This window comes from Typopeltis vanoorti, chromosome 2, assembly GCF_054136105.1.
Source record: "Typopeltis vanoorti isolate ZY-2024b chromosome 2, IOZ_Tvanoo_1.0, whole genome shotgun sequence".
Lineage (NCBI taxonomy): Eukaryota > Metazoa > Arthropoda > Arachnida > Uropygi > Thelyphonidae > Typopeltis > Typopeltis vanoorti.
This window is the reverse complement of record NC_143550.1, coordinates 41186974-41202624: the sequence shown is the minus strand read 5'-3', so window position 1 is coordinate 41202624 and position 15651 is coordinate 41186974. Positions and strand designations below refer to the sequence as shown.

Genomic DNA, 15651 nt, shown 5'->3' with positions numbered 1-15651 from the left:
TTCTATTACTGAACTGTTGAAGAGACTAAGGAAATTTATACTAGGACTTTAGTACATGACTGATTATAATGAAAGTATGCTTGTTAATATTAATATTATATAAGTAATTATGTGTCCTGAGATTTATGCATGTGTATTGTAACTTATAGGAAAGTTTTAAATGTCAAAGTTATGTGTTAACACAGCGAAAGGATAATTTAATCTACATAATTTTAGATAGTTAAATAGAGTCAGTTGATCACATATGTCCATATGCTACAGCATATAGCGTATTCAGACTGATATAGGGTTAACTAAAGTGTTAATTAGATCTGAGATTATACTTATAATAGTATGTGTTGAAATTGTTATGGCAGCATGATCGCAATACCCATATAGGATCATAGCCAAATACTTGTGATTTGCTAATGTTATTTTGTAAATGTTTTCTTAGTATTGAATTTAGTTATATATATTAATTGAATTGTACCATGCTAATGAGTTTAATAAACCTTTGTTCATTGATAATACAGTTGTCTGATATTGCTGCCCAATGCACCACTTGAAAACGTACGAACCTAATCACGTGGGAGGAGAGAATATTTAAATGAGTAATGAGATAAAGTGTCGCAACTGCAATATTGTTTCACATTCAGACATATTTTCGCGATTGCTCCTTGTTTTTGTATTTAATATCTTAAACTAAATGTCCCAAAAGGTGCAGTATAATATAAATATCAGGGACACTAAGGGGAGAAATAGCTTAAATATTTGTATTTTGGGGTGATATCTCGTACATAGATAAAAGCTGAATATAGATAAGCAGAATGCAGAATTTCTCTAGATAGAATAATAATCATAAATTGGGACACAACACTATCATGAGTTGAGTCTAATTGTTGTTATGAAACATCTGTAAAGAAGTATTTTCTCAGGTCCAATACAGACAGAAGGCAAAAGACTTGCAGGTTTTGTCATTTATGATAGTTTTACTATTATTAAACCACTCATCATTTTTCTAAGGGTGGGCCTATGTAGCATATTTGCTATTTAGTGATATTAGATTATCTTACATTATTTATTTATTTTTTAGTGAAGACCAATTTCGAATAAATACATAAAAAGGAAGGATACTTTTTAGTTTTATTGTTTACCATGTATGTAAACATTTCCTAACTGTATAGCAAAAATGTACCATTTCTTGTAATCAAAAATTTCTCTACTAATGTTACATATAAGAGAAATCTTTGCATAGTTATAGCCTGTCGCAAAATGTTTGATTGCGATATTCATTTGTAAAAAGGACTCGCATCTAACTTAGTTTATTATTTCTGTAACATGGCCTTGAGAGAAGAAAATATTGAACTTTCTGATGACACCGTCACACCATTGAAAAACTGTAGTTTGTTTACGACAAGCGACTTCATTTTACCACCATGTTGCATACTGCATCAAGCAATAGTGTTCTTGCTTGAAGTATGTGCTTCCAAAGAGGATGGTGAATTAGAGAGAATAATATAACAGCTGTTGCACTGATTAGAATAGAGACAACATTCTGGAAAGTTGGAAGTTTAGGGAAGAAATAGAATTTAAAGGATTTCTTAAGCCATAAAAGGTAGAATAGAGCATTAAGGGAAACAGTTTTCCCAAAATTAACAGATGAATTTCTTTTAAATAAAGCTAAGTTGTAGTTAGATAAAAATGATATATAGTTTCTTCCGAAGCAACAAACAGTTCTTTTTAATACGTTATGCAGAAAATGTACTCTAGTTAAGAACTATAAACATGAAAGAGATGAATTCTTTTTTTGTTCAAGAATAAGGAAGAAGTTTCCATAAGAAAAAAGGAACTTTAAAATTATCTTTGCATTTCAAGGAAATAAAAAAGGAACTAGTATTGCACAGATGAAATGAAAGAAATACATTCTTTCTTATTGCACACCCAAATTATCTTTTCACTTTCAGAGAAATATAACATGTACATCAACAACATATCAGGCATTGACCAGACAGTCATTTAACACTCAGATTTAATAGAAGAGGACTTTACTCCTGGATCTGTTTTCTAACATGTTCTATACATCTCAATGGGGTTAAAATCTAGGATTTGTGGTGGCCAGGGATCATTATCATGCCCATTGAACCACTGTTCAGCAATTCATATGATGGACAGTAGCATTGTAACAGATGACAGCACCATCACCTGCTGAATAAAAAGTCAACACTGCAAGATGGACTTGATCAGCAACGATGTTCAGATATTTCTTGGAAAATACCTGACCTTTCAGCCATATCAGCATATACCCCTTCCATATCAACAGAACATGCCCCATACCATAACACCACCTCAGAACCTTGACTGTTGTGTTTTCAAGGCAAGCTAGGTTTGTTGCTTCATGAAGCTCCCACCAAACTCTCTGCCTACTGTCGGTACAGAAGGTGCACTGTGACTTGTCACACCACATGACTTTTATTCAGTTACAGTATTCTCGATACCACTGTACATGAATTTTTTAGTTTCTCACAGAAATCAATGGGTTCTGTATCGGCATGTGATTTTCAATACCGATTCTCTTCAATTTCCTGCACATAGTTTGATGAGATACGGGTTGAGAACAACCTTTGGTCAACTGGAACACAGTTCCAATTGACTGATAAACATTTCTGTTTATCTACAAGCCTTCTAGACAATGGCAATCACTTTCCTGACAGACTGTCTTAGGACCACAGTTATGCCTCTTAGACAAGCTGCGACAAGTGATTATTTTCGGACTGATTAAACACTTAGGATATCTCACCTTTTGAGAAATCAGTCAGTTCTGCTGAGTTTCAAAATCACAACTCCAGCCAGACACTCACAATAAACCCTTTATTGAACTCCAAGAGATCCTCTGTTTTAATCACTGTGATCAGCATTATTGACGATTACTGACCAGCAGCTTAAATAGTTCTAGTTCTGCTGAGTTTCAAAATCACAACTCCAGCCAGACACCCACAATAAACCCTTTATTGAACTCCAAGAGATCCTCTGTTTTAATCACTGTGATCAACATTATTGACGATTACTGACTAGCAGCTTAAACATGTTCTAGTTGCCTAGAACATGTGGTGATGCATATGACCAAGTATTTCGCATATACATTGCATAATGATGTTTATGTACATCTGCATAAAGGTTTCTAATTTAGTGGCCTGTATAGTGCATTTTATTAGGCTACACATTTAAGAAACAATTATACATTTTATTGTGATCTTCTTCCAATATTGTTATTCTTATATTTCAGATTTTATCAAATCAAGATCATGCAATAACTACTTTCAATATTAATAAACATGTTCATAGTTTTAGGGACTTTTATTATTTAAGTTTAGGTAAAATTTTAAATTAAAAGAAATTATGTTGTGTCTACATATATCCTTTTTTATGTATAAAGATTAAATGTAACCTATCTTTAATATATATAGATTTTGCTTTGATTATATATATATATATATATATATATACAGGAATGTCAAAATTATATTAGCACTTAAATGGCACCTAAAACATTTATTATAAAATTATATCTGAGAAAAAAAAAAAGAAAATAAAATTTAAATGTTCAATCCATATAAGTGTTAAGAGATAATTTTGACATAGCCTGTATATAGATTTTACTTTGATTACAAAATGAACAAGTAGTTGAAACAAATTCAACTATCTTACAATGTACTGAGTTTTGGAAAAAAAAAAAAAAAAGAGCATTGCATTGCAGGAAACAGAAGGAATCAGTATTCAATAAAATATTCAAGCTAAAGATTTTTGTTAGTTTCTGTCATATGAAGTAATGTATTCTGAAATCTATTTTAATTTATTCTGTCTTCTGTTGAAAGAAATACTTACAATTTTCAATGTCCTGAACAGAGAGAGAAGAATCACAGGTTTTACACTGAGCTTTCAATTGTTGTTTTTCACAAACAGACATTTTTTCATTTAGCAATTCTTTGACAGTGGAGGATTTCTTATTATTTTCTGTCTAACAACAAGAAATATTAATTTATATAAATTTTAAAATAATAAATATTTAAACAGTATAGAATAAATAATTGCAGGTCTTTAACTTACTTCATTTTGTTTCCAAAATAAAGAAAATATCCAAACAGTAGCATGAATTTGAACTTCTTTTAATAAGATCATTGAAATATTTCTTTTACATCAATGATGAATAGCTGCTGTAGAGGATGGATTAAAAATATCTCACATAATCATGATTTACTCATTATGTTCATTTATTTACAGTGTTATATACACCAAGTGTAAATTTCATAAATAAGGTTTATAGTTTCATTCATATGATAAGATAATCTGTATTTGTTTGCATTTATTAATGCAATTGTACATGTTAGTATTACTGAAACTACTATGTGGTTTAAGTAGTCAACTTGCTTACCATCGTATCATATGCAATTTTTACGAATTTATGCAGGAATAATGTATGTATATTTTGTCTATTTATAAGTGTTCCTATGCAATACACTATTATTGTAACATACAAATAATAGTGTATTATTTGCATATTACAATAGATACTAATAGTAACTAAGTTTTGATTTGAGTCTTGGTAATGGACATATACATTAGTTGTGAGTTTTGGAAAAGCTGTCAATGGGTAACAAAAATGCCAGCCAGCAAGCAAGACAGAAGAGGGGAAAAGAGAGATCGAAAGGACAAAATAAATAAATAAATAAAAATGAAATTAAATTAAATATAAAAAAAAAATAGTGACAAGTTAATTGTGTGATCCCAAAAAAGTTTTTATATGCATCTTTATCTACTCTCCGATATGAAACTGTTAAGTTATTGAAGGACAGTATAACATATTGAACCTTCACCTATTAGTGAAAAGTTATGTGCTCAGTTGAAAAGCAAGTGGCATATGTTCCATGAAATGAGATAGAATCTGCAGTAAAGTTTATTTCTTGGAAATGCCTTTGTGGTTGCTTAAATGTTATCCCCCTACTGTCAAAGGAATTATCTCCATGCCAATTTCAGCAAATGAAGAAAAGATCTTTTTCATGAAATTTGATTGCTAGAAGAAAACATATGCATGTATAATAATCAAGAGAGATCTTTTAACTTTTTTTTGTATTCTAGCTAAGAAATTTAAGAGATAAGACAGAATGAATGAATAGGAGCTCAGTAGGAACTCTTTTTAAAATTTTTCTTCAATCCACTTTGAACTGCAAATAAGCAGGATAGTTCTCTCACAATGATGGATAGTGCACAGTATTCATTGAAAAAAAAAAACCATACATATTAAACTACTTACTACAGATTAAAAATTTATTAACAAAAATATATTACAGAGATACAATGAGACCAACTAGCCAAGCATACTGGCCCTCAAATTGTACCATATATTCCATCATTGGTTAACTGGCCAATTACAGGTTCTGGCAGAGCCAATATCAACAAGAATGACTGTTCATATTCTAGATAATTATAAACGGTCATTTTTCTCAAGATTTGGGTGAGGCATATAGTCTCTGCTGTCTTTCTTAATATTCTTGCATGCCAACATTTAATCTTTTGCAGAGTGAGTGAGTGTTATCCCAACTGACTGCATTGTCATGCATGTTCTGATAATCCAGATTTATATTAATGTAAGAATCTGATAGAATACTGATGTTCCTGCATGTATTTTAGACACTGAATAATAAACTGCTGGGCAAAAATATGCTCAACTGCATGTACACACCTGGTTATGAAGGAATTGAGTTTTTGGATGTATTTGACAATACTACAGATCTTTTTTTTTTTTGAGGGGGGGGGGAATATAAACATACTATCCAACTGGTATTTTTTAAATTTTTTGAAGGGTTCTGTGCTGGTTTTTTCAGATGAACTAATTACCTTTATCACATGGAATACAGACTCTATTTAAATTTAAGTTATTCTGATGTTGATTCAACTTATATTTTTTCTAAAGTAACCTTACTATATGGAATGCAGATTGCATTTTTATGCATTATCTTTATTGACAGATTCTGAATCTGCTTATCAACATAATAAGGATAAATTTAAAAATATAGTGGTGTATAAAAGGCTTTAATACTTTTTTTTTGCTATAATTATCCCTGAAGCAAAGTATTCTTAATATTTGGAATCCATATTAGAGAGATGCTTCTGAGCAGCAAACTGTCCTTGCTCTGTTAAGGTTCTGATGACTCTTAATTTTTGGGAGGAGGGGCAATGTGGATTGGTTTTTTTATAAACCAAGAAGGTTGGATGGCTTGATGGTCAATGAATTATAAGGGTATCCAAAAATGCTAGTGCTGTTATTTCTATAATAATGTGATGAAACTGATGATGGAATGTAATAAAAGTCTGAGGAGCCATATGGCCACTGTAAATACATTATTATGTTTGACTTTTGGTTTGAGAGAGGAAAAGTTAATAATTTTAAATTAACTCATTAAAGAAATTTCCTCTTAGTTTTACCAATCAACAGAAAAACTGAGCCAATAAAAGAGTCATTCTAAGAGAGGGAGGGAGAAACAAAGCAAAAAGCTTATCCATGCACAAGCATACATCAAAGAATAATAATAAAAGAAATCCTTATCCAAATAATTGTGGCAAGTTTCAACAGTAAAGAACACTGAAGAATTAAAGGTCAATTCAGCTACCTGAAAAAGGAATGTTTTTTCCCCCTTCTAATATATCAACTCCAAACATGAAAGGTTTCAAAACCCACATCATCATCACATTTGTGTGTAGGGGTAAGATATGGTTAGACATGGCTGGATGGAATTCTAATTTCATAGCCTCCATTGCTTCAATTGTAACTGTAATTAAATTATTGATTGCATGTGTTCTATAATCCCATATACATAGTACTAATGTACTATAGATCGACCAACCAGCCTCTTGTGTATGCAACCAACATACCAAAAAAAAAAAAAAAAAATTGGTTATGAAATTAGCTTTGCAGGAAAGAAAAGTCCTACAGCTTCTGTATGCTGGTAACTAACTTTCAACAAATCCTTATAAAGATTCCACACATGCTAGATAGTATTTAAAACTGAGCTTATCCAACCCAAGGGAAAAAATGGCATCTTTGTGATCATGCTATGAGGGAACTCATCTAAGATCCTTTTAAGAAGTACAGTAACATATATTATTTAGAACTTTTAGTTCACCAAAATGTATTAATTCTGGGGAGGAGAGAAAAAAATGTAAAACTGGTTTCCTTTCCCTTCTTCCCAAGACAATTCTTTCAGTATAACTCTTCAATGGTATATGTCTCTCCACTGATATATTTCACTCACATTTTTGTGAATATGCCAACAGCCCCCACCCCATGATACCTCATTTTTTTTTATATCAACATTAAATAACTGCAGTATAGAGACCACACGAAAGAATGCACACATCATAGTCAGCAGGAGTAGTTTATTTGAGATGCAAAATGCACAACTCTGGTAATGTAATAACAAAATTAGATTTTTTGCTAACTCAACCTTTTCCTCATACAAAGTCTATAGAAGCTATTATGATGATGGTCGAAGTTCAAAAGCATTGCAAGATATGCGCACTATGCTGATTCTAGAAAAACTGAAATGTATTTCAATCCTTTTCCACTGAATCTTAGGTTACACAATAGGTTAGGATTAAAAGTCTCCTGGGTTAGCTGCCAATAATGACTGAGAGAATGGTTTATTCCACCTGCTCTTGAAATATAAAATACTGTAACATGGCCATATGCTATTGCAAATACATCATTATGTTTGACTTTGGGTTTGAGAGAGGAAAAGTTAATAATTTTAAATGAACTCATTAAAAAACTGTTTCATTCTAGGGGGAAGAAAGGAAGCAAAAAGCTTATCTATGTACAAGCATACATCAAATAATAATAAAAATTCCTTATCTGAAACATAGTACATCATAAAAGAGACTTTCAAATAATTGTGGCAAGTTTCAACAGTATAGAACACTGAAGAATTGAAATTCAATTCAGCTACCTGGAATAGGAATGCTTTTTACCCCCCCCCCCCCCCCCCCAGTAACACCATAAGAATAATAATTTTCATTTGTACTTCTTCCTTTTAACAAATATAAACAATTTCACAAATTAAAATCAAATCTTATTCAGAACTTGCCATGCAACAATGTTCAGGTCAAAACCTGATGATCCATAAGGACTTCACATTTAGACTAATTTGACAAATTTTGTATTTCCAATCTCCATTAATAATAACAATATACTGGTATGGATAAATGAACAAATTCAGATGTCTTTAGAGGGCACTGTTGAAGCTATGCCTGATTACAATCTTAATCTTTTGCAGCCTAACCATTCAACCAGTGAAGACTTGGTGGCTCTAACATCCATAACTGCAACTAGTTTCCATATTCAATTTCTACAGATCTAGCTAAAAGAGATGCTGAATACCTGCTATGAGTGAGATAATACAAGCTTTGGACTACTTATCAGAATTCCAAATAATCTCACCACTCTCCCAAATACTTGATCTTTTCCTAATAAACACCCTGCTTTAAACTAAACATATTTGGTTTGTTTATAATTAAAATACAATTTTATTTAATACTGAAAATAAAAACAAATTTATATTATAGCCTACCAGTTTCACCAGCAGACTGTCTGGCTTTTTAAAGCATTTATGAAAAGACATAAAAACTAGTAAATGCAAATGGAAAGGAACATAAAAATCATTGCAAACCAACTAGTAGCTGAGGTTACACGTTCGCATGACAGAGAGGACTTATTGTTCTTATTCATTATCATGCATGCGTGTTTGTTGTAAACGTGTAATGTGATTACTGGCTAGCTGTAGTTCACCTTGATTAAGAGAGAGGATAATGTTTTTCTATGAACTGTTTAGAATTAAACCCTGGTTTCTGTTGAGGTTTCCACCAGTTATTGACACTATTGTGGCTTCCTTGAATAAACGATGCCTGTAGTCGTCATCGAGATATGGCATGGAGTTGTTTTGCCGCTCTATCGTGTGGTTAGACGTACAGAAATTATGTGCTAAGCCAGAAGAGATACTTCTGTTGTGGTTTACATCACCAACATGTTCTTTTTTGTCTGATTTCTAAAGTCCGTGAAGTTTGTCCTATGTAGGCAAGACCACAGGAGCAGGGAATGTAATATACTCCTGGATATTTGTAGAAAGGTACCTTATCTTTTGGGGGATCCTAAAACTTGTCTGATGCAGGTGGTTGGTTTGAAGACCACTCTGATGTTGTAGGCTCTTAGTATTCTTGCTATTTGATAAGAAATTGACTTGATGAAAGGGATCACTACAGTAGAAATGTGCTGGGAGTGTGATTCTTCTTATCTGGGGTTGTCACTTTATAGATATTTTTTTATGATGTTTTGAGGATATCCATTTTGTGATAATGTATTGGCTATTAGTGAGAGTTCAGTCTGAGTATCCTCCTCTTCTGATATAAACTTTCTGGCCCTATATTTCAACATGTGGATAATGCTCAATATCTTCCAGTATCTGTGGGCTTTCTGTAAATAGATAATTTGACACTGTTTGATTGTTTCTTTATCAAAATGTCTAAAAAATGCAGTTGGTGTTGTTTTCCACTTCTAGAGTGAATTTTATCTTGTTATGTATTGAGTTGATTTTATCCAGAAAAGATTTTAGGTTTTCTAAGCTGTCTTGCCATATAATGAAGATATCATCAACATATCTCCACCATGTAGATGGTCTGGGAGAAATTGTGAGAGAATTTCTTTTTCAAGCTTTTCCATGAAAAGGTCTGCACAAGATGGTGATAGTGGGCTTCCCATTGCTAGGCCTTCGAATTGTTGGTATATGGTGTTGTTAACCTTGAAGAAATTAGATTGAAGGCAGTGTCTAAACATCTGTGTGATCTAGAGGAAAAAGATCTTGGATGATGTTTATTACCTCTTCTACTGGTACATTGGTGAAAAAGGATAAAACATCTAGACTGGCTAGCATGTCTGTTGGTGCAATCTTAATGTCTTGGAGTTTATTTACAAAATATTGACTATTCTTGATATAGGATTCTGTTGATCTTATTTTATTATTTAATAAGTTTGCAAGATGCTTTGCCAAAAGGCAGGTTGTTGATGATCTTCCATCAACAATTGGACGGAGAGGTATATCCTGTTTATGTATTTTAGGTGTCCCATATAGTCTTGGAGTGATAGGATGTGAGGATTTTAGTGTTCTCTTCACTTCTTCCGGCCAAAAGATACAATTTCTGATTAGTTGGTTTGTTTCATTATGATTTTTTATTGTGGGGTCTCTGTCTAGGATCTTATAAGTGGAGTTGTCTGAAAGTAAAACGTTTAACTTATCATATTCTAAATTGTTCTAAATACTCTAAATTGTTAGAAATTTCATCAAAGAACTTACGGCAATTAATATCGCTTTTATTTAGTTCGTATCTCAGATGTTTAGACACTGCCTTCAATCTAATTTCTTCAAGGTTAACAACACCATATACCAACAATTCGAAGGCCTAGCAATGGGAAGCCCACTATCACCATCTTGTGCAGACCTTTTCATGGAAAAGCTTGAAAAAGGAATTCTCTCACAATTTCCCCCAGACCATCTACACGGTGGAGATATGTTGACGATATCTTCATTATATGGCAAGACAGCTTAGAAAACCTAAAATCTTTTGTGGATAAAATCAACTCAATACATAACAAGATAAAATTCACTCTGGAAGTGGAAAACAACAACCAACTGCATTTTTTAGACATTTTGATAAAGAAACAATCAAACAGTGTCAAATTATCTATTTACAGAAAGTCCACAGATACTGGAAGACATTGAGCATTATCCACATGTTGAAATATAGGGCCAGAAAGTTTATATCAGAAGAGGAGGATACTCAGACTGAACTCTCGCTAATAGCCAACACATTATCACAAAATGGATATCCTCAAAACATCATAAAAAAATATCTATACAGTGACAACCCCAGATAAGAAGAATCACACTCCCAGCACATTTTTAATGTAGTGATCCCTTTCATCAAGTCAATTTCTTATCAAATAGCAAGAATTCTAAGAGCCTACAACATCAGAGTGGTCTTCAAACCAACCACCTGCATCAGACAAGTTTTAGGATCCTCCAAAAGATAAGGTACCTTTCTACAAATATCCAGGTATATTACATTCCCTGCTCCTGTGGTCTTGCCTACATAGGACAAACTTCACGGAGTTTAGAAATCAGACAAAAAGAACATGTTGGTGATGTAAACCACAACAGAAGTATCTCTTCTGGCTTAGCACATAATTTCTGTACGTCTAACCACATGATAGAGTGGCAAAACAGCTCCATGCCATATCTCGATGACGATTACAGACATCGTTTATTCAAGGAAGCCACAATAGTATCAATAACTGGTGGAAACCTCAACAAAAATTAGGGTGTAATTCTAAACGGTTCGTGAAAAAACCTTATCCTCTCTCTTAATCAAGGTGAACTATAGCTAACAGCTAGCCAGTAATCACATTACACGTTTACAACAAACACGCATGCGTGATAATGAATAAGAACAATAAGTCCTCTCTGTCACGCGAACGTGCAACCTTAGCTACTAGTTGGTTTACAACGTTTTTTATGTCCCTTTCAATTTGCATTTACTAGTTTTTATGTCTTTTCATAAACGCCTTGAAAAAGCCAGACAGTCTGCTGGTGAAACTGGTAGGCTATAATATAAATTTGTTTTTATGGTCAGCATTAAATAAAATTGTATTTTAAACACCCTGCTGTCAGTTTTCCTCTATAATCTGAAAATAACTTCGTGCAAATTTGTTGCCATTGTCACCTTAATCTTATATCCTTTCACAACCCAATGGTGCAGAAAAGATGATCGCTGAAATAATTTCTGTTTGAATCCTTCATTCCATCACAGTCGTCACCATTATTTCAATCTCGGTTTTTCAACAAGTGTGGAAATATAGCTCAGTCCAAAAATGCACTTGCCTTCTGACTGGCTCAGGTGTAAATCAATGATGAGCACCCTTTTTATTCTTATATGCTGCATTCAGGCTTTTATACAGTATTACAGAAAGCACACGATTTAAGCAATTTTTTCCATCTCCTACACAAAGGCCAATTTAAATAATCCTGCAATGGGCCTCAAGCATAATTAAACAATGAACTAAACACCTTCTTTGACATAAAGCAAATATTTTGAATTTGGGTAGCATGTTAATTCTACCTTTAGTTTTTTGTATCATTAAATTTGATTATATCACTGACTGTTGATCAATTCCTGGTTCCAGATGATTCCATATCATACAAATTGTAACATAATTATACCATTTAAAGTTTATTGAATAAATTTTAATTCAATGTATACAATTAACAAAAATGTTAATATATTATAATTAAAAAAAAATTAGAGGTCTATATAACAAGTCCTTCAATGTCGTTACGCTAGTAAACTCTTCAGGTTGTTTTTGGAAAACCATTTCTCCCTTTTGCTTTTACCTCTTTGTAATTTTCAAAACAGACAACCATAAGATGTATCTCAATTCAGGAAGTAACCAGAAGTATGATGGAGCCAAGTCTGGATTGTAAGGAGGATGTTCCCCAGCTTTGTTGATTTCAATGACTACTGAAGAAATTGGATTTGAAGTTGTAGTAAGAAGAATCATCTTCCCATTCTCATTCATTATCCAGATGGATATCTAATGGATATCTAGCAATTTGAAACTTAGCCAATGAAACTGTAATTTGTACTGCTTGAACTACACACAAATATGATGGTACAGTAATCTAACATTTATCTGAACTTCAAAGCAATGACCCTTTGATTAACTGACTCTTGCAAGTCAACCAACTTTTGGTAGAGTACCATGTAATTGTATTTCAATTTTGTCGGGGGTCTTAATTTTCCCAACAAAATTAAGGCACCTACTCAGTTCTTCCAAGGATCCTCTGCCACACCTAGCCAACCCAGGGGTTTACAAAATACAATGCATATGTAACATACCACACATAGGGGAAACAGGGTGCACCATCCCAATCAGTAAGGATGAACACAAACGACACATAAAATACCTCCATTTTGGAAAAACTGGCCTATCTGACCACGCACTCCAAACATACCATAGAATTGATTGGAAAGGTACCAAGTCCCTACACCGAACCAAAACCTGGTTCGAGCAGAAATTCAAGGAAGCATGTGAAATGCTCAAACATGATCCTAATCTGAATAAAAATGATGGTCTAACCATTCCAAGAATGTGGAGGACCCATCTGCAACCTTCATAGCAACCACAAAGAAAAATCTCAATACCAAGAAGTCTTGGTGAATTTTTTTTTTCCCCCCCCTGAACATTCAATAGCAACCTGTACTGTACAAATCCAGAAGATAATCGTAATAGAGCAATTTGAATTGTATAATTCCAGAAGAATCCTAGTACTTGAGGACTTTAGCAGAGTTTATTGTAGTTTTTATTGGTAATTTTTTTTTTTTTTTATCACTAGAGAGCAGGCTAAGAAAAAAGATCAGTTTACAACGTAGATGTAATTTACCTGTATAGAGTGCAACAGCATGTAGCTTGGTTCTTATACACATGTATCCATCTGATGATGACCTCAATACAGGGGTCAAAATGTCAAGTTATTATTTTATTATTAATCAGTAAAATAATCTTTTCAACACGTGTTTTGTGTCCCTAAATTCATAAATAAGAATGCTGATCACCGTGTAACCTTAAAAGAAACGGTCGAAAAATGAGTTTCAAACAGAGAGTTGCGATTGACTATTGTGTTAAACTTGTTAAAAGTTTTACCGAAATGCATCAAATGCTTCAAAAAGCATATGGTGATGAATGCTTATCCCGTACTCAAGTTTATGAGTGGTTTAAGAGATTTCAAAGTGGTCGTGAGACGCTTGAGGACGACAAAACGCCGGGCCACCCAAAAACTGGACTTAACGAAGTTAACATCCAAAAAGTGCGTGATTTCATCAAAGAAAACTCGAAATCGTCTGTGAGATTGATTGAAGATGAATTGTGGATTCCAAAATCAACTGTGCACAACATTCTGACCAAGAGTTTGGGCCTTCATAAATTGAAATCGCAATTTGTTCCGCACAAGTTGACCGACAACCAAAAAATGTATTGAATTGAACGCTGCAAGGACCTCATTAAAACTACTCGTAATGACTCAAACTTCCTTGAAACGATTGTTACTGGTGATGGAACGTGGCATTTTGAGTATGAGCCTGAAACAAAGAGCCAGAGTGCTGAGTGGAGACCACCAGAAGAGGAAATCCGAAAAAAAGTTGCTTGGAGAAGCCAAAAGTAAAGACAGTACTGATTTGATTCTACGATTCCAAGGGCATTATCCACATAGCATTCCGCTTAGCCAAATGGTCAATGGTGAGTTTTATCTCGAAGTTTTGAAGCAATTGATAGCGAGAATTCGTCGCGTATGGCATGAATATCATGACAACCGACCGTTCATCAAAACACACTGTCACTCTTGGCACTATAACTCATGAAATGAAGCAAATGTCATAAACAGTTGACACAATACTAATGAAGGTTGCCGCTTTCGACATCAAAAAGATACAACACGTGGCGCCACTAGTTTCTTCTATTTTCGAAAAGTTCGGTTTCTTTTGGACAGAGGGTATATATATATATATATATATATATATATATAATATTCGTAAGGAAAGAAAGATCAGTTATCAATACTTGCGATTTTTATTAATAGCTTTCAATCGATTTATTAAAGAAAGTGAGAAGAGCATTATCTTTCCTTCTCAGCAAGAGAATGATGTTTTTACAGGAAAACTCCTTTATTAAACTTTTAGTGCTGATATAGTTGAATGGACTATAGTTTGCCCACCGATTTGAGGTCCCTCGACACTTCTGCGCATCTCAGAAAAAGAAGAATCCATTCTGATAATAGGGTAATCAGTCCGTATAGTGGGATGAGTTGTTTATTATTACCGGTCGGAAAATTAACTTCTCTTTTATGATTATTGTAGTTAACTATGTTGCTTGTATAACAGTTGGAAAATTTTACCTATAAAGCACGTGATTTCGCGTGTTGGCGACCAATTCGGACGTCCTTCATTTTTTTCTCCCCTTCAGCATGAATGGACTATTCTTGGAAAGACGCGAAGCAGGGACCTGGAAACGGTGGGCGAACTATACCTGTGCACTTGAAGATAAGCATATGCATAACAGTGATACATTTTTCTTTTTTGTTTAAGGAGCTAGCTTAATTTAGGCACAGTTTTAATTAATTTTTTTTTCCTTTAAAAATTTATGATGAAATACTTGCTAATTCAATCCTGAATACTCATTTATCTTAATTATTGCACATGCAAGATTAAAAAAATAGGGAAAAGAGGATTATTATTAGAAATATATATATATATACATTTCTACATAGTTTACAGTAAAGAAATTTAATACCATGTAAAGTTGATAAGACAACTATCAAAACCATTTTTACAGAACATAATTTATTTACAGAAGAAAAAAATTAAATTTCATTTTTACTTTTTTTTGTTTGCTTAATTGTATTACTTATTTTTGTAAGAAGAATGGTGATGACTTGCAGGTTATGCAAAATAAAATGTTTGAGAATTATTCACTATTACAAAATTAATTGCAAATACCAAGTAGGCACTGTAGTTCATAAC

At 33.1% G+C, this 15651-nt stretch overlaps 1 protein-coding gene across 1 annotated transcript in view; it reads right to left on the bottom strand.

Moving 5' to 3' along the window:
- The window catches only part of LOC150108956 (adenine DNA glycosylase-like), a 91719-nt gene that overhangs the window by 44157 nt on the left and 31911 nt on the right, over window positions 1-15651 (bottom strand). The window contains exon 5 of the mRNA XM_090404542.1: window positions 3862-3994. Coding sequence (XP_090260668.1) covers window positions 3862-3994 — 133 coding nt within the window. The remainder of the gene's footprint in view (window positions 1-3861; window positions 3995-15651) is intronic.